This window comes from Euprymna scolopes, chromosome 9 (genome assembly GCF_053919585.1).
Source record: "Euprymna scolopes isolate OS-2025 chromosome 9, ASM5391958v1, whole genome shotgun sequence".
NCBI lineage: Eukaryota > Metazoa > Mollusca > Cephalopoda > Sepiida > Sepiolidae > Euprymna > Euprymna scolopes.
The window spans coordinates 41495630-41521253 of NC_136490.1; the positions used below are offsets into that span (position 1 = coordinate 41495630).

Below are 25624 nucleotides of genomic sequence, written 5' to 3' on the forward strand. Positions count from 1 at the left end.
CATCCCGATCCATAGATTGAGAACCACTGCTCTATTTTCATTGATAGTTTAATATTATGAAACTATTCAAGAGACGTAGAAAACAATTTTTAGGTGTTTGCGTCATTCGTAGTAAGAAAAACAATGTTTGTAACTCATGAATCGGTTGAGTAAGTGGACTTATTCAGATAAGCTCAGTGCTAGCGAACTCAATACTCCTTTGATAGATCTTGGTTCGTGCTTTGCATTAGAGATGGATTAGACTAACATCGGTTTGAAGAAAGTAATATTTTGAATTGAAAGCCATGTTTTATTTCAAAAGAGTTTCCGATGAGTAGCTAATCTGTATAAATCCTGAAGATGAAAAAGAGTTTTCGGTGAGTAGCTGATCTGTATAAGTCCTGAACTTAAAAATTTTGCAGACAAAGAGCAATTGTCTTTCTCATGTGGACACGAAAAAAATATGTGCGAGAATTCTAAAAGATCCAACATTTTTATGGGGCGATTCCGGTTTGTGATTGGTTACTAACAGACCGTGGATCCATCGCATTAATCCTATCGCCAGTATCTATAAGTAGAACTTTTCAACTTTCTTCAATCATACCCCATCATTATATAAAAAATATTGTAACATAATAAATATTACAGAGCCAGTAAACATGAAAGAAAGTGTGTGTATGCGTGTATGTGGAAGAGAAAGAAATAGAGCGAGAAAGATAGAGAGGGGAGGAAGAGGGAGAGAAAGACTTCAAATTTGAAATTATATTTATTCCCTACTTTCTGTGCTATTTAAGAGAATTTAATTTCCACGTGGATTCTTCCATGGGCTTTAGCTATTCGATTTTTTTAAAACCAAGAACTGTAGAACACGTCGCTACAAGATTGCTTTTTCGAGGACTACCACGTGGTCATTTTCAAATCTATAAACATAAATAAACTTTTCATAAACTTTCCACAGAAGTCATCAAATTTTATTAATTCCGTTCATTATATTTTAATCCACTCATTATTTTGAAAATTCAACTGACAATCTATGCATCTCTGTAATCCTTATTTCTCAAGAAGATTTCAACCTAGCGCATTAGAGTAAGAAAAAAACAAAACTTTTGAGAACACATCATGGAAACTCATGATCTACTACAGGAAATTAAAAAAACGTTCACTACTTAAAGATTGTAACCTGAAATATCCCCAGATCCTTCATGTTTAATTCGCGAAAGTTTGAAATTGTTATAAAATTAATCCATCTACCTGCCTCTCCACGAGGATTACATGTGAAACAATGTCGAGTTTAATGTGGGGTACCACCATTCAGATTGCCCCATTTTGGGAGTTAGATTTCGCCTTCATAAAACTTCTTTAGACTTGTCTGATTTATTCCTACTTCCTACGTACCAGCTTGTTTGATTCGTTGGTCTAGTGGTCTCCATCAATTCACTGTTTTAATATCTCATTATAATACAGCTTCCTACTCTAATAGCTTATTTCCCCAAACTACGGACCTGTGGAACTGTGCTCCTGCTGACTCTTTTCCTCTTACATATAGGATTGGTCTTTGCAGGTATAAAACCAATAGGCATAGCCTGTCTTTGCAATAATGCTTTTTTTGTTTCTGTTAGCTATCTACATCAAGTGGCTTAACGCCCTGTCTGCAGCGATTTTCATAAATAAATAAATCTATAAATATGGACTCCAGAAAAGAAAGAACGTTATAGGGAGATATAATTCACCTAATAACAAAAGACGAGAATAAAACAATCCCATTACCATGAAACCGACCAGGAAGTCAATGGGAGCCAATGCCAGACAGATTAATCGCTCAGAATCAACAATCATTCGTGTGATGCATGAAAACATATTATATGCATCATATGTTTTGATAAGAAAGCAGTCGATCTCTGTTGGATCCTAGGAAAGCCATGCGACCCAGTAGAAGCTCTTTCTGAACAAACAGAAGAACCCCGAGGAGGCCGACATGTCGTGTTTCGTCTTAGATGAGACGAAATTTGAACTTGAACGACAACAACAACAACACCATCATCACCACCACTACCACTACCACTAACAACAACAACAACAACAACAACAACAACAACAACAACAACAACAACAATGTTCGCCCTCGCATGTTTTGTCGCAATTATTTTTTTTCCCCACTCGCAATCTCATACACGCATAAAGCAAAACATTTCTAGTAAATCTCCCGTTCCTGAGACGAATTACCTGGAAGAAGTTGGCGGACATGAACACACAGAAACAAGCAAACCATACAGACACTGGTATCATCATAACACATATACACTTGTGCCCGATATTATTCATACCCCCCTATAAAATTGAGTTTATTAGGTGTAACTTTGTAAGAATTTATTGTTTACGTCCATATTGATACATATTCTTAATAAACCTCTTCTGATCATTTTCGTCATTTTAAAATCTCGGGATACTTGTAATAAAAGAAATATACAGCTATTTATAAAATCTGCAATGTTCAAAAATAATCATACCCCCTTATTTTTTCAGTATTAATCGAGTTTCTGACTGTTTGTTTCCTGTTTGATTTTTATTTTGAATGCTTTTATACAACCTTTGATTAATTTCATTTCGTTTTTTGCATTTTTCAGAAATTAAAATGATATCAACTGAAAAACAATAAAAGAATAAAAATTATTAGAATGGGGAAGAAAAAGAGCTTAGTAATGATCTTAGGACTAAAATTGTGAATTCACATAAGGATGGTTTAGGTTACAAGTCAATTTCCAAGAAATTTGAGGTCCCTACAGCAACAGTACAGAGCATCATCAAAAAATTCCAGAGCCACCACACAACAAACAACTTGATTGGTAGAGGAAGGAAAAGGAAACTGTCTGCTAGAGCCACCAGGAATATTGTAAGAAGTGTTAATGCAAATCCAACCACCACTACTAAGGACATTTTAGAAAATCTGGAGTCTTCTGGCATATAAAATATTAAGGCAAACATTGCAAAGAACTCTGCATGAAAATGGTCTGAAAGGAAGAAGACCAAGAAGGACTCCATTGCACACCGGAAAACACCTTGCAGCACGTCTAAAGTTTGCTAGAACCCATGTGAATTCTCCAGAGTCCGTTTTCTCAAGTATTTTGTGGACTGACGAAACAAAAATTGAATTGTTTGGCCATATGGATGCTTCTTACGTTTGGAGGAAGAAAGGAGAAGCTTACAACCCAAAGAACACCATACCCACGGTGAAACATGGTGGTGGTAGCCTAATGTTTTGGGGCTCCTTTTCGGCTAGTGGTCCAGGTAGTTTGGTCAAGATAGATGGAACCATGAAGAAGGAGCAATATTTGGAGATACTCCAGAAAAACATTAGACAGGATGCGGAGAAGCTCCATTTAGGACCAAACTGGGTCCTTCAACAGGATAATGATCCAAAACATACTGCCAAAATAGTCAAGAAATGGTTTGAGGATAATCAAATTAATGTTTTGGAATGGCCTAGCCAGAGTCCCGACCTGAACCCTATCGAAAACCTCTGGCAAATATTGAAAACTGAGGTTAAAAAGCGGAAATCTAGAAATTTGAGGGATTTGGAGTACTACTGCATTGAAGAATGGTCAAAAATCAGTGTTGATGCTTGTAAAAACCTTGTTGATAAATATCCAAAACGGTTACAGGCAGTTATTAAGAATAAAGGGCATGCTATTGACTATTAGTAAGAGAGGTATGAATAATTTTGAACTAGTGCCATTATTGTTTTTCTTTGTATAATGTTTCAAACTTGCATAATTTATTTATTTGTTGAGTTTAAATTAAATGCTTATGCTTGATTTATTGTTTGAAATCCCTTTAATATTGTCTACCTTCTGGTTTGAGCAATATTCTTATAGAAATCTCAAAGATCCGAGGGGTATGAATAATATCGGGCACAAGTGTATCTATTACTAATGTAATGCAAATAAAAATTAAATATTACACACACATAAACTCTCTCATATATATATATATATATATATATATATATATATATATATATATATATATATAAAACTACTTAATTTACTCACAGAAAATTAATATACGAAAGTATAGATTTATGCGTAAACTTTAAGTATTTACTTCAAAAGTGCTCAATACATAGGTAGAGCTAGTTAGTAATTTATAAAATATATATGGCGATTAAGCTACACTGAATATTCCGTGTTTCATCCACTCTAGGACTCCTCAGGCTTATGCGCGAATTCTGTGGTTGTTTATCGATTTTATATGCTCATCTTCTATTGAGATTTTAGTTAGCCAATCAGCTTTCTATTATCCACCGCGCCCTTCCTATCAGCTAATGAGGATGGATTTATCGGACAAAGGCCTATTTGACCCCTGGTTGACCTGTTTGTGCTCTATTTAGTTTCTTAATCTGTTTTAAAACTAGGTTAGTGTTTTTTTTTAATGTTAGTTTATATATATATATATATATATATATATATATATGTACATACATATATGCACATATATATACATATATACATACATACATACATACATACATACATATATGTGTGATCTTTTATGTATATTCATGTTTATTTAATTTATTTATTTGTTTATTTTGTATTGTTTTTGTTAGTTTTAAAACTATTTTGTATCGCTATCCTAGAGTAAATTTTATCTTGTGAACACAGTTGTTTGCTATTTCTCTTCTACAGTTTAATAGATGTTGGAGTTCTTTACAGTACAGGATAGCAAATTTTTCATGAAGGCATAATCTACATGGGTCGTCTAGGTACCTACACGTGGTAGCTTGTCTTATTATTTTCCATTCGACTACCGGCGAATATCCGCTTTCTTTGAGTTCCCAGTATTTATTCGCTAGTGTTGTTTTCATATGGTGTTTTTTATTGTTGAATGTACTTTTGTGGTCATAGTATCGGGTTTTGAAAACTAAGGAAGTCATACCTACGTAATATTTCTTGTTATTCGGGATTTCTTTCCCAAATATTGTGGCCTTGTAAACTACACTTTTGGTTAGACATTTATTTTGAAGTGTGCAAAGTGTGCAGTGTCTACAGTCTATATGTATATATATATATATATATATATATATATATATATGTGTGTGTGTGTGTGTGTGTGTGTGCATATATGTATGTACACATATATATTTATATATAAACTAACATAAAAAAACGCTAACCTAGTTTTAAAACAGATAAAAAAACTAAATAGAGCAGACACAAAGGAACAGGTCAACCAGAGGTCAAATAGGCATTTGTCCGATAAATGCATGCTCATTGGCTGATAGGAAGGGCGTGGTGGATACTAGAAAACTGATTGGCTAACTAAAATCTCAATAGAAGATGAGCATATAAAACGATAAACAACCACAGAATTCGCGCATAAGTCTGAAGAGTCCTAAAGTGGATGAAACGTGGAATATTCAGTGTAGCTTAATCGCCATATATATTTTATAAATTACTATATATATATATATATTATAAAGATCAGGAATAAAAGTTACATAGAATTTTGTTAAATCATCGGGTAAATATGGACGAAAATGAGAGAAAAATGCAAAAGTATCCCTTTACGCCATGGCATTTCGAAATCAAATATTTCTCATCATTATATACATTCAATTTTCTGATTTTTGTTCTAGCTGGGATGGGGCATCCGACCGAATTCCAGATATTAACAAGCTATCTCAGACATTCACGACTAGAGATCTTTTTAAGATTCTAACCACCCCTTTAAGTGTAATTGTTTGTATATCCCTTGCACCTATATATCCTTGGTTCACCGTGTATATTTGTCAAGTAGTTTTAAGATTCTTTTTCGTGCGTCCGGTTCTTCTAATAATTACTGGAACTATGTAGTTCTTCCTAAGATTCCAGTTTCTTTTCATGCTATACATGAACCCTTGGTATATCGTTATATTTTCCCGCTCGACACTAACTTCCACTAGGGTTGCTTCTTTTTTCTTTTTGCCCTATATCACTCTGTCAGGTTTAATAGCTCCGTTTTTTTTTTAGATACATAGTTGTATGAATGTCATTGTTTGTATGTGTGCGCATGTGTGTTGCGTGTGTGTTGCGTGTGTGTTGCGTGTGTTAATGTCAGATATTTGAAGAGAATTGTCTGCCTTTTCCGAATGATTCGAAATGATGACGTCAGAATGTGAGGTATCTTTCGCTTCCGTTTTGCTTTTTCCCTGTACACTTGGATTTCTGACGGCGGGTGTCAAAACCGTTGGAACCATGCCCTTTCCTGGAGTACTTTAAAACAACTACAGTTCATTTATTTCGTTTAGCGGTGAACTGTAATGAACAGTTTGGACCGCAATAACACTTATTGGTTATTTGAAAGCGGTTTATTTTCAAATAGACAGGCGTGCATTTTAATCGAAGATGGCCGATTGATAGAATCAGATGAGCACTAGATCACCACGATCATCATCGTCGTCATCATAAAGATCACAGTGGTCAGAACAGGTGGTCAATTTGCGGTTGGCTCGTTATGCTATGTAACGTTTTTGATTAGATAGACTTTACGCATATGTAGTGGTGGTGGTGGTGGTGCTGATGGTGATGATGATGATGGCGGCAACCTTCTGTCTCAGAATCATCGAAGATCAACAGAAAGTTGGGATTCTGTTACTGAGTGTATTAAAGATTATTCAGTAATTTTTTAGTTAAATGTATTACGTAGATCACATCTAATATTTATTATGAGTTTTAGTGTAAATCCATGTTTAATAATCTATATTATTAATAAAATTCTAAATGTTTGCTTATTTATTTATGTGTGTATGTGTGTGTGTGTGTGTGTGTGTGTGTGTGTGTATACCAATAAAACTTTCGAACGGATGCACCGAATTGAAAACTTCTTTTTTTTTCCCTGAAAGGTGTGAGTCCCTAGATTGTCCTTATCTATATATGGTTCGTAACGAACAACGTCGAGTCACACAAAAAGCCCCAAAATAAGGTTTTTGGGCCGTTTTGTGTAATGTCGAAAAAGTTACCTGCCCATGTCAACGGAATTTAGCACTGTCTGTATACAGTCGCGGTAACATCTTTTGGCATACGGGCAGACTTTGTGACACAATGGATAACGCGTGTGACTACGGATCAGAAGGTTTCATGTTCGAATCCCGGCAAGTTCGTAATAATATTAACCATCATTTTATTCAACGTTTACTCATTATCCTTACCCTTAGTTTGATTTTTTTTCATTGATTTTGTTTTGTGCATATAAGAATTTCCCACACACGGAGTTCACAGGGTAAGTGTTGATGGTAAGACGATGTTCAGTGTACTCGATTTTGTGCTTGACTCAGCGTTGTGTGTTCCGACGCGGCTCAGCCACTAGTTTATAATATATATTGATATAAACTAACTGTTGTTTCCTGATCGTTAATATATATTTATCTTTCGTGAGTGAACCTCTTTAACATGGCCGCCCACAACCCCTCGTTTAGTATAAAAGTAAAAGATGAAATACAAACGAGATATGCTAATGAACTGAAACACCGTGACGCTGGGTATGGTCGTGTGGTTCTCTTTCAATGGAATAAGGTGATTAGAAAACAGCATAATCCATAGTCCAATACGAACAACACAGCGGTAATAACTTATTTTCTTATCTGCCTTCAATTCCGATGTAAACTTAGGCGGGTAATAAGGAGACCTAGGTTTGTCCCGTTACCAGGTTCCCCTGTCGGCGTAGCATACAATGTCCGACAGAAAGACAAGCTAATACGGTTGGAACCAGTCCAGCTGCAGGATGTTGTCTTAAAGGTGTTGCAGTGTTTCATCATCCGCCTATCAGGAATCCAAACTAGATTTTTCTCAGGGTTTATTTCCTTAGCCATTACCTTTCCCAATGCATCGACAAGACAGTGCTGCTATTTGCCACATATATACGTCAAGAAAAAAACTGGATTTAATGTCGCAATGTAAAAAGAAGAAATATACATGGCCAGAAAACTAGAACGATGATCAGGGAATAATATGAACGCAAAACACGTCTTTATGATTTGTCATCGTACAGACCTGTTATCTATAGAAAAAATTGGCATCTGGTATCCAAAATTATCGATACTCGCATCAGAGATCATTGTAATCTAATGATTGATTTTTCAAAGTCGACAACCTGTATAACAGCTTTTGCCGCGCTCTATTTGCGGAGATTAGGTATTTGAAATATGGCGAAGTGCTAGGGTCCTACAAAAAACTTATGGCCATTAAACCGTTAGCATATATCTTAGAGATTTGCAATTATTGTTCACATGATTTAATAAAATCGAGTTCGAGTAGAAGAAATTGTTTAACCCTTGAGTTGAGCAAAGCACTGTTTAGCTGAAACTCGCAGATGTGGCCTGTGGATGGTCAAGGGGGATAACTCTTAAATTGATCTGTTCTTCAGATGCTACATTTCAATTTCTTGTTCTCTGTCAGTGGAAGAGAAATCGTTCACGGCTGAGACAATTTTTATTTCTGTTCCTTTCTCCACGTTAAAAACAACGATTCTAGTGTCTAACTCTGTCCCGTGGAGAGGCAAAATAAATAGGAACTCTAAGATCGACTCAAACTTATTCAGTATTATCTCCCTTGAATTGTGTCCAAATTATCTACCCTAAAGTATACGACAGGATACACTCTTTTATTTCCGAAAAAAAAAAAAAATTAATTTCATTCAAGTGTGAATTTTGAAATCGGGTATTTTACTTTTTTTTGGGGGGCTTGGACGCCCGGTTGGTTGTCATTTTGTCACACCTTTCATAATTCTAACCTCAACCCTAACCTTTTGTAAAGCTTGAGGTCGTAACAGTCAGCCGTCTTTTAGTAACAGACACCCACGACTTTCCGACTCAAATCTAAGTAATATTTACTTACCCAGTCTACGTACACATCATCTTCTATTCGTTGACCCTTGCAATAATGTTCTGTCTGTTGGAAGATTATTATATACAATTACTTAGTTATTACGACCTTAGTTTAAACCTTTCTTCATATTATGTTTCGTATATCACTTTTACGTTTATCTTGGAAAAACTATGTACACACACGCGCGCGCACACACACACACACACACACACACACACACACACACACACACACACACACACACACACACACACACATATATATAGTGATTGCATTGTTGTGATCTCCTAAATGTCAATTCAATGAAACAACTGCGTTTATTAAATAGTGCTCAATAACAAGTAGAGTTGAATTATTGTATATTTTTATTTATCCAGACAAACATTATAGGTTACATATGTGCATGCATGTTTCGGTTGTGATTTCTTTTTTTTTTTTTTTTTTTACACAGTGATCACCACTTATCAAGGCCCGGAAGCCACTCAGGGATAAGGGTTATTGCAAGTACATTACGTTAGTGTGGAGATTTGATGAAGTGTTTACTTAAGGGGGCGGTTCATTAGGAATTTGTAAACATTGGACTTGAAGACATCCAAGTTGTAGTCCGGTGGGAAGCAGGCAGACGGAACAGAGTTCCATAGGCGTGCAGTTCTAAGAAAGAAGCTTTGTTCATGGAATCCGCCTTTTGATTTAGGCACAGTGAGAGAAATTTTTCACAGTGGATTCAGCTAGACGAGTGTTTTTCGTGAAAGATTGGCGAGGGGGGACCAGAGATTGGAGTTCAGATGAGCACCTGCCATGGAAATAACGATAAAACAAGGATAGGCTCGCAACGTCTCTTCTGTGGGAGAGAGGTTGCAGGGTAGAGAAAAGGGCATCCCCCACTAACCCACGAAGTCTATTTTGTACTCTGTCAAGGCAGGATAGGCTATTTTTAGCAGCTCCTGCCCAGATATGGCAACAGTATTCCATCCTTGGACGTACTTGGCTTTTATATAGATAGAGAATTGCATCAGTAGTGAGATATCTTCTGGAGCGGTAGAAGGATCCCACCATCTTTCCAGCGACCATGGCAACAGACTTGATGTACGTGTTCCATTTCAGATCAGGAGTAAAGGTCAAACCCAGAAGCTTGTCAAAACACGGGGCCTCACCCAGACGAGAGCCATCCATCACAATTGATGCCAGATGGGGATCAGAGCGTTGATGATGTAAGGATAGGATTTCTTTCGAAATTTACTATTATCAAGTCACTCGTTTCAACTTATTCTAAATGCAAATGTACAGGTTCTTTTATCGAAATTTTTTCTGTTTGTCTCGAGCTTAGAAGCCGAAAGGAGGAGAAGAATTCCTATGCTCTTCTGGCAAAGTATTCAATTACGTGTCACAAAAATCCACACACACACACACACACACACACACACACACACACACACACACACACACACACACACACACACACACACACACACACACACAACACACACACACACACACACACACACACATATATATATATATGATTTTAAATAAACAAGTTAAATAGTTACGACAATAACAACGCTACTGTTTCGGTCAAGTGAAACATGGCCTTATATATATTTTAGTGTTGGAACGATTAACCGGAATCGGAATTGGGATTCAGAAAAATCGTCAAGGGTAAAAGGTATCGGAATCGGTATCGGAATCGGAAAAAAATTGTGCCTATTTTACAATGCCAAAAACCATTCCTTTAATTATTTTTCTTTATTTGATCTTATTTAAAAGAAAACCTTCTGCTGTCGGTAGTAATAATAAAATAATAAATGTTTATTGATTTTAAATTACCACTTAAACTAAAATCTATAGTTTATCTCCCCTTACAAGTGTAGTTTTACGTTTGGGAAAATATATGTACAATTAACATGTTTTTACGGTAATAGAGAAAAATAACAACGTTATAGTTTAATAGTAAAATATTTATAAGGAATCGGAATCGGAATTTATTATGGAATCGGTTATTATATAGATATCGGGGAATCTATTGGAATTGTCTCATCACTATATATATATATATATATATATATATATATATATATATATATATATATATATATATATATACTAGCAAAAGTACTCGTCGTTGACTGGGTTCAAAAACAGCCTACAGAAAATGGACTCTGATTTATGAAAGTATGATAGGTTATGAAAAGGAAGAGTTGTAAAGAGATAGCTTCGAATTTGGGGGTATCAAAACCAAAGCAAAATATGATGAAAGTAAAAATAAAATAGATAAACCCCATAATTTATTATACCATACCTGTTCACACTGACACACTTATCACAATATTCTGTGGATCTATATTAAAATCCTTGTTAAACTTTGTGACATATTTCATTCTATGGAGGTCAGGTGCGAACGAACACACAATAATTTTATTATACCATATTTCTTCAAACTGAAACATAATTATCAAAGTATACTTACGCAGATAGATATGAAAAGTCTTTATTAAAGTTTGTGCCTATTTCCACTCTATGGAGGCCAGGCGCGAACACAGACCCCACAATTTTATTATAACATCCCTATTTAAGTTAAAACATACTTATCAAAGTATTCTTATGTACATCTATATCAAAAACACTTGTAAACGTTTTTTTTTTTAATTTTTAAATTTTTTATTTCCATAATTTGTGGACCAGGCGCGAACGCAGACCCAGCAATTTTAATGAAAAACCGTTCTGTCAGATCAAACATACACATTCCTGTGTCTCGATACATCTTCTATCATTATATGGAATCAGTTTTTTAAAATAGTCAACCATATAGGAGCCTATTCGTGACCACACACACACACACACACACACACACACACACACACACACACATTCAGCTTTATATTATATATATATATATATATATATATATATATATATATATATATACGCGTGTGTGCGTATGTGTAAATGTAGTCGTTATAAATTATTGCCATTGTCATCTATTATTACGACCGTCGCGTGTAAACAAGAAACTAAGCATACAAAATGGCGGCTTTCATGTTGGAGAAGAAGCACTAGCACATGCGTCGCTAAAAACGTCAAAATACATGCGATGCACGCATTTTATAATACTACTTAAAGAATATCAAAGAAGAAAAAAGTGTTTGTTCACATTTGACGTCACATCACAGTCGACCAACCACGAATTTGTTCTCAAAATGAACTATGCGCGCTAACCTTGCGTAGGATGGACTCTCCCGTCGATTTCAATGTATGAGGTTCACACAACAATTAAACTGTCCGAAATGCGCATAGATGAATAGTTTATAGTGGTGAATACTTGTGTAGAACCAAACACACTTTTTTTGGAAAAACTGCTAATCTCAGTCGGTGCAAATGAATGCCACGGAAAGAGAAAGCAGTAGCCTCAGGTTTTATATCAGAGTTTTCCGTCTCCTAAATGCATATCTTAATGAAGATTGAGGGTTCATATCTCCCAGTGGTTTTAACGCGCCCCATATACAAACCTGGAAATTTCTACGTCCCAGCGCAGTATATACAGCGCTTAATAATCTCAAATTGTCATTCATCTGGTACTGGCCAGGCTAATCGTTGCTTAACTTCGGTGATCTAACGTGAATCGGTGTGTCAACGTGATTATGTCCTATATAGGTCACACGGTCACATAAAATGATAAGATAAATATTTGTCGCTTACCTCATTGTAATTCGACTCACAGTAGTCGGCGACTTGTTTCAAGTTTTCGTAATTCATACCGAGCTGCTTGATTGCGTCAGGGAGGTCAGCATTTTGGAGCTGTTTTAGGGTCAAGTCGTCCGACATACTTGTACTCCTCTTTTGTAGATGCTGCATGGTTCGCGGACGTTACATGGATTTAATAATGTAATTTTTTATAGGCTTCTTCCGAGTTAAGCAATGAAGGTCAAGGGTAAAAGGTCATTGAATATAGGTGAGATGAGACGAAGTCACACAAAGACTTGACTTTTTTTGGTAATTAGAATCCTTTCTTTTGTTGAAGTATCTTTCTTACTGAAATGAAAGAAAGAAAGAAAAAATAGCAAATGAGGTTTGCCTGAAAATAAATAGGACTTTTATTACAAGCAATTTATTATAGTTTCAAACTATGAACTGTATGGTTCCAACTATAAAATAATCACCTTCAAGTCATGCATTTTCCTAACACTATTTGTCATGCTCCTATGTATTTCTGGCAGGATAGGTAAAGAGTAGGGAAAATTTTTGACAGTGGTTTCAGCTAAACGGGTGTTTTTCGTAAAAGATTTGCGAGGGGGGACTAGAGATTGAAGCTCAAACGAGCACCTGCTATGGAAATAACGATAAAATAAAGATAGGCTCGCAACGTCTCTTCTGTGGGAGAGAGGTTGCAGGGAAGAGAAAAGGGCACCCCCCACTAAGCCACAAAGTCTATTTTGTACTTTCTCAAGGCAGGAGAGGCTGTTTTTTGCAGCTCATGCCCATATATGGCAGTAGTATTCCATCTTTGGATATACTTGGCTTTTATACAGACAGAGAATTGCATCAGTAGTGAGATATCTTCTGGAGCGGTAGAAGGATCCCACCATCTTTCCAGCGACCTTGGCAACAGACTTGATGTACGTGTTCCATTTCAGATCAGGAGTAAAGGTCAAGCCCAGAAGCTTGTCAAAACATGGGGCTTCTCCTAGACGAGGAGAGCCATCCATTTCAATTGATGCCAGATGGGGATCAGAGCGTAATTTACTCTTGGATTTTCTGGAAGAATTACTCTTGGATTTGTTTGTCGCTATCATCTCCTTGAAGACCACTATGCCTTCAAAATAGGTTCTCTTGATGATCCTTTTTCTTAAATATACAGACCGAATGCAACGAAAACGTTATTTGGCAGGAATAGGCACACTTGACACGGAAAAAGGTTCATGACATGATTGATTGTCGAAAATAAAATAATTGTTGGTTGACGTCAAGACACTTGATCGGGAAAAAAACAAGCTCGGTGAATTGTAATAAATAAAATGATTATTGATTAAAAGCACCCGCAAAAGTTAGCGGCAGAAATAATCAACCCTTGGCTGAATAAAGCCCTTTTGGCGTTGCTATGTTGGCAGCAAAGTCTCACAGTGGGTATTTATAGGTGGAAGTGTTGGTGTCCTAAAGTGCTATATAATATAAACCCGAAATTTATTTCATGAGTTGGTTGGCTATTTGTGCCACAGAAAAAAAACATCATTTCAACTTCCTATGCGTACATCTTTCTTCCTTCCTAATCCGCAACCATTCATTCCCACCGACAATAAAGATATATAAGGTGTGTCGTCTTTCTATTAAGCACGACAGATGTATAACAACTTTAGTAGTACGGAACTTGATCAAATGAGTAGGGATTTTGTTTTACTACAGCAATGTTATTCTTGTCCAGGATATTCATGCGTTGTGGCAAGGTGCATTGTCGTGGTGAAGAATAGGAGTGGTAAACAATAGCATATGAAAAAATGTAAGAGTCAGAAAAAGCTAAGATTATAGGTACATCTTTCCAAAGTTCAAGGTTACATGATAACGCAATGCTCTAATCTCTCTTTCGCCCATAACTCAATGTAAGTTGAAATATTCGTTAGAACGCAGATTGTTTAGCTATCCTTAGCAGCAAAAAAAAAAAAAAAAAAAGAAAAAGAAAAAAAAAGTATACAAAAAAAAAATAACGAAAAAAACGTGTCTTAGGATTCTATTGATAACGTGAGCAGCGAACAATGTAAAAGAAATTCGGGTTTCAGGTCAAATATAGACAATTGATATTCGCAATATATATATTGAATCGAAATTAAATTTAATTAAAGCAAAGAATGTGTTGAGGTAATTCTCACCATGTTTAAAGAAAAGACTGGCAAGGTAGCTAAAGATATATATATATATATATATATATATATATATATATATATATATATATAAAACGAGGGAGAGAGGGGGGCAGGAGAGGAAGAGAGATAAGGCTATATAAACCATATAATGACAGTCAGTCACACACACCCCAACAAACTATACTTCGCAGTAAGCTTGTACCTAATTATGAATAAAGTGTCAAACTAATTTGTTTTTTACAGAAATAAAGCAGAAGAAAACATTAAAAAAACTTTTACATGCATTTTATTCATTATGATGTCATTTGTATGCGAACAACAATGAACGCAGGGTTCGACACACGTTCGTACAATAATCCCAGACTTTACCCCTTCATTTTTGGGCGAAGGGTGATATTGGCTTATGTCCAAGCCCTCTTACTGGGAAATACTAACGGCTTAAATTAAAACCATTATCACCGCACAAGCAGTAAGCCGAGACATATAAAATTCACCGTAGGTTCTTTGATATGACAAGGACGCATTCGAAATGAATGTTTCTGCTTAGAGCACGATTGAAGCATGATATTTGGCTTTTGTATCTTAAACTTTAATTCGAACCATTATATATAAAAATGATTTTATAAAATCAACTGTAGGTTCTCTACAGTGCAATGTAGACAACCATGTATGGTGAACTAAGTCATTGTGGAGAGATTTATGAGGCTTCCTCCCAGTGCACCGATATGGGTCCCCAACTAGAGCAGACAATCAATCAATTTGATAGAAAAAAAATGGGCAATTTCACCGATTTTGCTGGCAATAAAAATATAGGAGTGTGAAACATTCGTTGATCATCACTCATTTCCAGGCAACGTCTGGTTTTCCTGCTAGTATATATATAATTTAGATAAACATTAAATCTGCTTACATTAATTAATTTGTGGTTCTGTGCCGAGTGCACATCATTTAGGGAACTGAATGACACTAGCGAATGATTTGCCTTTGGCACAGAAATATCAATTAATAGTATAGGTTGATTTAATTTACTATAAATATTATTTCTAAAGCTCTGTTTTGTGCTGACCACTCTTGAAAAATGCCTTAAATTAATTTTATTAACATATTTCATCTTTAGCGTTTCTTTCCTAGAACTCTCCGTATGCGGAACACAATACCGTTAGTCTTCTTCCCGGCTAACTATAACATGCTAGTCTTCAAGTCTAATGTGAATAAATTCATCCTCTTAGATAACCTTGATCAAGTCAAGTTCCACGGTTACTGATGTTGTCTCACCGTCTACCTAACACATAACTCTTATCCTTGAGTGGTCTTCGGGCTTGGATAAGTGGTGACCCGCCAAGTAAACAGATTCTAGCAGCAAAACCCATTAGTGTCCGCAATTGATTGGATTTTTTTTTATTTTACGGTATGAAAACCCTTGTTAGCTTATTCTATGCCGAAGCCGAGCTTGCGTTTTGTATATGAATTGTTGATAGATTAATTTCTTTTGTAAGATTTTGTAGGAAGATGTATGTAGGGTGTATTAGTTGATGTAGAATGGTGGAAAAAATCCAATTTCATAATTTTAACTTAGAGATGACGTGGAAAAATTCCACCCAAGTATTAAGGTTAGAAAGTTAACGTCGTATATGTAAAGTGACGTCACGAAAAGAAAGTCGACAGAGTGCACTTTCTCTTGGTTATTTTATGTAAGTTAGAAAGGCCGTATTTTCAGGTGTCCTCTTCCACTCTCTACATTGAATCGAGGGAATAAGTAATACTTCTGTCTATTGTCAATTTGCTACTTTCAAGAAAAAAATATTTCATTATTATCTTTATATTAATACGATAGCGTGTGTGTTCTTTTGTGTGTCACGCTTGCATCCGGGCCGTTTAATTGTTATGTTCTATTTCTTGTTATAAATAATTTTATCAAGAATTCTTCATAATTTTTGGTGTCGGTTTCGATTATAGCTGATGGCACTTAAATCATCTATTTTTTTTTAATAAATAATTTTATCAAGAATTCTTTCTTTGGTTTCAGTTCCGATTATGACTGAAAGAACTTAAGTTATATATATATATATATATATATATATATATATATATATATATATATATATATATATATATATATGTATCATAAGTTTTTACTTCGGTTTCGATTCAAGCTGATGTACCGAAGTCATATGGATATATATATATATATATATATATATATATATATATATATATATATATATATATATATATATATATATTAATCGCAACTTTATAATATATCAAAATCGATAGAACATAAACTCTATAATAATAATAAAATATACGAAATCTGCAAGAATTAAAATATCATATTTAAGCGTACTTTACGACCGGGCTTTGCGGACGTTCGTGCTAGCTTAGATAAATACTTTTGTAGTTTTAACAAAAAGCTACAATAATATCAGAGCAATTTACACTGAACATCTACAGAACGCCTACATCAATATATTACATATGAATGAGGACCCCGTGGAATTTCCACAGGTCCCGCTAGTATAAATAAATAGTTTACAAGTGATAAATAATAATAATAATAATAATAATAATAATAATAGTTTATATGTGAAAGATTAAATTACTGACGTAATTTATTTTTTACACATGAATCACCACTTATCAAGTCCCGCGTAGTAAACATAAGTAGTGCGAATTTTGTAAATTGGATTACTTAGGGGTACGGTTCATCAAGAACTTGTTTACGTTGGACTTGATGACAATCAGATTGTAGTCAGCTGGAAAGCAGGCAATCGAAAGAGAGTTCCACAGGCGTGCAGTTCTACGAAAGAAACTTTGTTCATAGAATCTACATTTAGGTTTAGGCACAGCTAAAGAGTGTGGGGAATTATTGATAGTGGTTTTGGCTAGACGAGTGTTTTTCGTGAAAGTTTAGCGACGGGGGGGGGGGCCATAGATCGAATCTCAGATGAGCACTTGCCATGAAAATAACGATAAAGCAGAGACAGGCTCGCAACGTCTCTTTTGTGGGAAAGAGGTTGCAGGGAAGAGAAAAGAGCATTCCTCACTAAGCTGCGAAGTCTCTTTTGAACTCTGTCAAGGCAGGATAAGCTGCTTCTATAAGCTCCTGCCCAGATGTGGCAACAGTACTCCATCGTTGGCCGTACCTGGCTTTTATATAGGTAGAGAATTGTATCAGGAGTGAGATATCTACTGGATCGGTAGAAGGATCCCACCATCTTTCCAGCGACCTTGGCAATAGATTTGATATACGTGTTCCATTTCAGGTTAGGACTAAAGGTCAAGCCCAAAAGCTTGTCAAAATATGAAAACCCCAAGACGAGAGTTATTCATTTCAACCGATGCCAGATTGGCATCAGAGCATAGATGATGTAGAGAGAGAAAATTGATTTTAGATGTATTAAAAGTAACCAGCCACCTCTTTTCCCATTGTACCACATGCTCAAGATCAGAGGATAGAGAATCAGAGAGAACTTTATTTGATGTGCTACGGTAGATTGTGGAGTCACCAGCATAATTGTCTACAAATGATGTTAAGATGTGATTTGGAAGATCATTAATGTATATCAGAAAAAGAGTTGGGCCCAGGATGGACCCCTGAGGGACTCCAGCATTAATACTGTGAGCTTCTGATTTCTGCCCATCAACCACTACTCTTATGAACACACCAGAGAGAAATGATTTAATAATGGAGAAGACTTTTCCAGCTATACCATAGCTGGAGATCTTATAACCTCTACAATTATATATATACAACTTTGTTTGTGTGTGTGAGTTCGTTCCTTATAGACTCCGAAACATCTGCACAGATTTTCTTTAAAATTTACAGAACTTTAGTGTATAAGTCTGGTAGTTATCTTAGTAAAGTTTTGACTCAGAATACCCCCAATAATTACCGATAATCGATAATCGAAACTGTTGTGTTTTCAGACCGGGCTCTTTTTAAAGAAGGGACGCATGCTTAACTCACACCGGTTTCCGGAGCCGCTTTCTCATTTTATATAAATATTTTAGTATATTATTTAATTAAGTAATGAACACGAACACTGGTAAAGTATTTTTCCCCGTAATTTATAGCTATTATTTAAAAAAATTAAAATAGGTGTGCTTTCATAAATCCTCTTTCACTCTTATAAGAGACGAGAGAAATACTTAATAGTTTCGTGCATTGTAAAGTTGGTGAGAACAGTTTTAAATTAATTAAATTTTGTAAATATGGAGGTCGTACATCGGTGTGTTATTTAAAATACAACGGCACGAAGAAAAGAAAGTTCCATTTTGATATAACATTAAAAAATCCACGTTGGAATTAAGATTAGAAATTTATCGACATATTAGGGAAGTGGCATCACGAATAAGCAGTGGAATTTGTATTGCCTTGGTTATTCTCGTGTTTTCAAACATAAAGTATAGGTCAGATCCAACTCGTCTACGTTCAAGTCTCAACTGCTTTTAATATTTTTTTTTCATTCCATAAGACCGCCATTTTGCAAGGTAAGCGAGATTGTACAGCTACGAGTAACCTAAAAAATACAAAGCGCATAAGAAATACAAGAATTGAACATATTATTCGTAACTTCAGGTCAGGCGAAAAGTTATGGGAATTCCAAAGAATAATCACAAAACATGTAACCCACATATTTGATCGATCTCGCTAAGCTGGTTACGAACGTTCCACACACACACACACACACACATACACACACACACACACACACACATAAAAAGGCCCAGCTCAAATTTCATTACACAGTTTATGTTTCGGGTTACAGATCAAGTTTTCTGTCTCTCTTTATTTGGAACCTGTTCTTTTTTGTCAATAACACGAGCTGGACTGAAGAGGAAGAAAAATAAAGTAAAATAATGATAAACAATGTACCAATCAATCTCTTTTCAGAAGTAAACTGCTTTAGTAAAATAAATCCACGAACAAAGGATAATGTAGTCTGCTTGAAGCATTGTGTGTAGTGTGTAGTTTTTGAGGAGTTTGTTCAATGCAGTTTGTAGGAAACACCATGGACACGAGTTAATATATAAAAGAATAATGACAATAGTAGACGGAATTTTTCAATAATTTTGAATTATATTACGTTTATTCACCAACATAATGTGTCGTACATGATGGTCGGTGTTGACGTCCCTAATTTTCGAGAGTAGTATCTCTTCTTCAGATACTGAAGACGAAGAGATACCACTCTTGAAAATTATCAACACCTACTATATTGTACGGCACATTATGTTGGTAAATAAATCTAATTGAAAATTCCTTCTAATATTGTCATTATTCTTTTATATGCTAACTCGATTATCCCCTGAAGAATAAATATTACTTTCGAAAATTAGGGCCATCTACACCTATCATCTGTTACGGCACATTACGTTGGTAAATAAACGTAATATAATTGAAAATTATTGAAAAATTCGTTCCAATAGTATCATTATTCATTTATATACTAACTCGTGTTCACTGTGTTTCCTACGAATCGCATTGATATAGTCTTCAAATACAACTCCTTCCACATATCCATGGACGTTTTCAGTTGAAGGTGCCTTAAAATAGTTTCATTAAAAACGGCTATGTAATAAAATTGGATGCGAATACATAATGACAGCATAATCACGCTGACACAACTCTGAACTTTAGCAACGTTGAACCTATTAAAATATGGGTGACCATTTTGGAATACTAGGCGCTGTATGTATTCAGGCAAGTGAGTATGTATAATATAATATCTGAGGGAGATGAATGCCCTGCCTTGCACAGTTCCAGGTTACCCTTAGGCAAAGTGTGGCGCTTGTTAGCCTCCCTCTGATATTCTGGATCATTACCATACAGGGATGGACAGAGTTCTTTAGCTGTGAGGAAGGTAAGACATATGGTAAATGAGGGCTCTGTTGAAAACCAAAGTGGATAGAGGAAGACCGTTGGCTCTGTACAGCAATAATAATATTGTCGGGGGGGGGGCAGTTATATATTATGTATATGTATGTCTTCAAGAGGTTAGATTGTATGAGAGTTTATATACGATTTTATATACGCATCACAGTAATCTATATGAGGTGTGTATATACATGTGTTCTTCAATCACCGTAACATTGTGCTCGTCTAGAGTTCGTTGTATGCGTACATTTAAACACATATTATGTTGGGAAAAGAATATACATAAATACATAAATACCTTTATAACACAAAGGACGAATAACACTTATTTGAGATTTTACATCGGTCAATGAAGAAACATATCTGGCCCATCTTTGGTCTTAATTTGACGGATTCTCGACAAAGCTGCAAATTAAAATTTATAAAACTCGAAGTATTGGTGATATTTGCAGCAGCTTTTTTTTTCTGGATGTTTCCTCCATTGGAAGCTGCAACGATGGTCCTAGACTTTTACATTCGGCATTTTCCCCATACTTAAATCCATTATTGTCTGTGGACCGTCTTTCTCCATCTGGCTACCGACTTGGTCTGCTGTCTCTGACTTCCAACGCTTGACTAAATGATACGTATTTTTGAAGCGCTCTCCTAAGATACAAGTAATCTTAAATGACCTCTACGCCAGACTAGGTCAGACCTATTTCTAAATTATTGTTTGTATTATAACATTCTTTTCTATTAAAACATTTCAACATAAATAATTTTATCTGTAAATATTTATTTCGCTATGATAACATTCTTTCTGGCATTCTATTTTTAATTTAAAAGTAATAGTGATCATAATGATCGTCCATCAGCACATCCTTCGGTATTGCCCTGCTAATATCCATCACAATATTCTAATGATTGTGTCACAAACAAAACACTCATTTCTAATTTGTCATGAGCCAACATGGAAGTAGTAAGGCTAAAAAAACTGTCATAAGTATATTTATGTCAGTGCGCAATCTGGTCTAATTGGAGATAGCGAAACAGAAGAAATAAATAAAAATAATAATATTTAGAACGGCATTTTCTAAATAAGGTTTTACTAAGATGACAAAGTGGAAAATTGTATGAGAAGTTGAAAGATTAGAATTACTATTACCTATCAGGATATGACGTCACAGGCAGAAAGTGTTCAGTGACACGTAGCGGAGAGGTTGTGTTTGAGGTAGATGATCTATTTCTGGGCGAGGGATAGTGAGAAGACTCAAGTGTATATATATTGTATATTGTAAAAGAAAAATGATAACCCCGCAAGAATGGTAAAATCTGAAATTTTGTACTGCATCATAAATAACTATTACAACAGCTGTTATTAAAACAAAGACTAATATTAAAGAAAAAAAAAGTGATATAACTGCGACGTTTGATACTGCTACGTATTATCTACAAAACAGGACTTAATGTTTACATTCCCTTTCCTTACTACAGGATGATATGGCACAAGGCCGGAGGAGGGCGAAAATCAAACCATTACAACAAGTGCCTTTAAAAATGCATCGGCAGCCGCGTCAGCATTCTCTGATGGGAATGCCTTAAATAGCAAGTAATTTACTCCTTTTTCAAAGAGGGAAAGGTAAGACCTGGGAAAGTGGGCTTCTTAGGACTACTTAAAACTAATACTACAGTCCGACAGATAAAAGGCCACTGTCGAAGTGATTGTTGTGGACAGACCTTCGACTGGTATGTACCCTGTTGGCATGCACACAACTTGATTCTGGCTGTTTATGTGGTGAGTCGCCTGCTAGTAAAAAGAGATCACATATCAAGTAAAGTTTCTTTCCCTCTGCAACATAATAACAAAAATTACATACATACACGTTTCAGTTAGTAACTTTTCGCCATGTTGTTAGAACGTAAAAAAATTGGTTGGGTCGTATTCTTTCATTTTAATATTAAATCATTTTTAATATAGAGTATCAGGTAAACGGTTTGACAAGGCCGCCATAACTGGTGATGACGATCGTAATTTGACGACATTTGAAAAAAAAATGTTTACATAGGATTTCAAAACGATTATGTTGTACGCAGTTGAAAAGCAGTCCCACGGTATTGTATTTCATATATGACTAGTTCTATGAGTAAAGGTTTAGAATAGCTTTCTAAATAAAAAAAAGCCATTCTTAACTTTGGGAAATAGGAGGGAACGTCGCGTCTTGAATTTATCGTCTGGTAATCTTCGCTTCGAAATATTCCAGCTTTTTACGTAGTCTGTTCGAAGATGCCGACGCGAAGTTGCTGGAGATTGGGTCATAAACTGGATAAGTACTGAATCTCTTTCACTAGATATTTCACAAATTCTCCGATTCCTTTCCTCCTCCTCCTCCTCCTCCTCCATTGATGTCTACATAAATAGGTAGTTTCTTTTAACTTAAGGAAAGCCTTTTCTTTTTATATTTCACTTGTACATTTTTTTTAAATATTCCTCCTAAGTGTAAAACAAAAAGCGGAAGCAAAAGGCAAAAAGAACACAGATGGAGCTATTTGTGTTTTTATTTGCTGTGCTTTAATTTGTCGTCTATGGCACGAATAGAGAATCAGTACATAAATAATAGAACTAGTCTATAGGGTTAATCATTTCCTCTTTATATATTGTGCAAACGAAATATTACTTTAATTCCAATATATATATATATATATATATATATATATAACTATTTCATTTATTTACATAAATTTACTATACGAAAGTATAGATTTATGCGTGAACTTTAAGTATTTACTTCAAAAGTGCTCAATACGTAGGTAGAGCTAGTTAGTAATTTATAAAATATATATGGCGATTAAGCTACACTGAATATTCTGCGTTTCATCCAACTATAGGATTCGTCAGGCTTATGCGCATAAACCTGACGAATCCTATAGTTGGATGAAACGCAGAATATTCAGTGTAGCTTAATCGCCATATATATTTTATAAATTACTATATATATATATATATATATATATATATATATATATATATATACGAGCAAACAGTTAATAAAATATGTTAAAAAACACTTTGAAAAAAAAATTAAAAACATATTTAATCTGAAAAGGAAACACTTGATAAGTGTATAGTCCTTAATCCGCGGAGTTTCGAAGAAATACTTTCCTTCTCATCAGAGGGTGGGAATTAGCAAAATGCAGGATCGGATTTTGCATGCAAAAGTATTTGATGAAACAACAAGTAAGTCAAAGATCTTACTTGATAACAAAAAATGAAGCAGAGGGAATAGGGTGAAGAAAAAGGTGATTACACGTGAATGGATAGTCTGGTGGAAGATAAATAATCCAGTGACGGTAAAATCCAAATATATAACTTCAAGAAAGTTAATTGATTTCCATTTGCACAAGGTAAATCCAAGGAATCCCGTAATTGGAAGATGGTCCAAAATAATCCAAAGGCAGAAATCCATGGAATAATTCACAAAAATGTGTACAAGGAAAAAAAGGGGGAAATTCCAATAATATTAATAAAAGAAAAATAAGCTATGGTTTTCACTCTACTGCCGAGACATAAATATTATATATATATATATATATATATATATATATATATATATATATATATATATATTAGTCCTCGTGCGAAAGAGCAGGACACAAAATGTTTTAAATAATAATAATAATAGAATAACAATAACAAAGACTTTCGCTGGCGAGGAATACTATTGACTGTAACAAGTTATACAGTCCTTTTGAAATTTTCATCTCTATTTTTCTCGTTATGTACTGAATATTTGTTAATGAAACCTCTATCAAATATGTTCCTTATTAAATTGTAAAGATTTTCTATTCTGAAAGAAGCTTAAAAAATTTAATCTAAAAAAGTTATTTTAAAGTTTTTGTTCAAAAAATTCAGATTTTCTCATTATTCAAACTTGTATTACAAAGAGGGTATTGCAAAAAATGAGTTGTGGTGTGAGGAGAAATACAAACTGAAATCGAAAGAATATTCAGACCTGTAATAATACAAAGAGGGGGGGTGAAAAAATGAGTTGTGGTGTAAGGAGAAATACAAACTGAAACCGAGAGAATATTCAGACCTGTAATAATACAAAGAGGGGGTTGCAAAAAGGAGTTGTGGTGTGAAGAGAAATACAAACTGAAACCGAGAGAATATTCAGACCTGTAATAATACAAAGAGGGGGTTGCAAAAATGAGTTGTGGTGTGAGTAGAAATGCAAACTGAAATAGAGAGAAGGAGAGTTTTGAAATATAATCATAAAAAAGATAAGATACAAGTTAGAAAAGCATTTCATCCAAGGTATGAAAATAGTTAAATAAAATGTTTTTACTATAGGCTTTAAAAATAAAGGTACAAGATTCAATTTGAAATTTATTTATCTTCAAAGTGCACTTTTATAAATTTTACAAAGTAAGGTATAAAATTTAATTTAAATTGAATCAAAATACTACCTTGGATTTATTTTATGTAATGCATATTCTGTTGCACTTTTTAAAAAAATCATTGAAAATTTTATATCTATATCATTAATTGCTAGATGAAAGATAATGTTTTTAAATTGCAACAAAATGTACATTACATATCTTTTAAGATTATATTTTAAACTCTCCTTCTCTCTATTTCAGTTTAATTTAAATTGAATCAAAAATTACCTTAGATTTATTTTATGTAATGTACATTTTGTTGCAATTTAAAAATATCTTTCATCTAGCAATTAATGATACTGATATAAAATTTTCCATGATTTTTTAAAAAGTGCAACAAAATGTACATTACATAAAATAAATCCAAGGTAATTTTTTGATTCAATTTAAATTAAATTGTTATACCTTATTTTGTAAAATTTATAAAAGTGATAAAGATAAATAAATTTCTAATTGAATCTTGTACCTTTATTTTAAAGCCTCTAGTAAAAACATTTTGTTTAACAATTTTCATGCCTTGGATAAAATGCTTTTCTAACTTGTATATATATACATTAATACGTACGTATACATTATATATATATATATATATATATATATTACATTACATATAATACATATATTATATATAA

General features: G+C 34.5%; 1 protein-coding gene across 5 annotated transcripts in view; it reads right to left on the minus strand.

Moving 5' to 3' along the window:
* LOC145284526 (abl interactor 1-like) overlaps positions 1-25624 on the minus strand; it is a 172184-nt gene that overhangs the window by 114707 nt on the left and 31853 nt on the right. For all 5 annotated transcript variants that reach the window (XM_080133416.1, XM_080133413.1, XM_080133414.1 and 2 more), the window contains exon 2: positions 12537-12869. In XM_080133416.1, the coding sequence (XP_079989542.1) occupies positions 12537-12692 (156 nt within the window). In that variant the 5' untranslated portion in view covers positions 12693-12869. The remainder of the gene's footprint in view (positions 1-12536; positions 12870-25624) is intronic.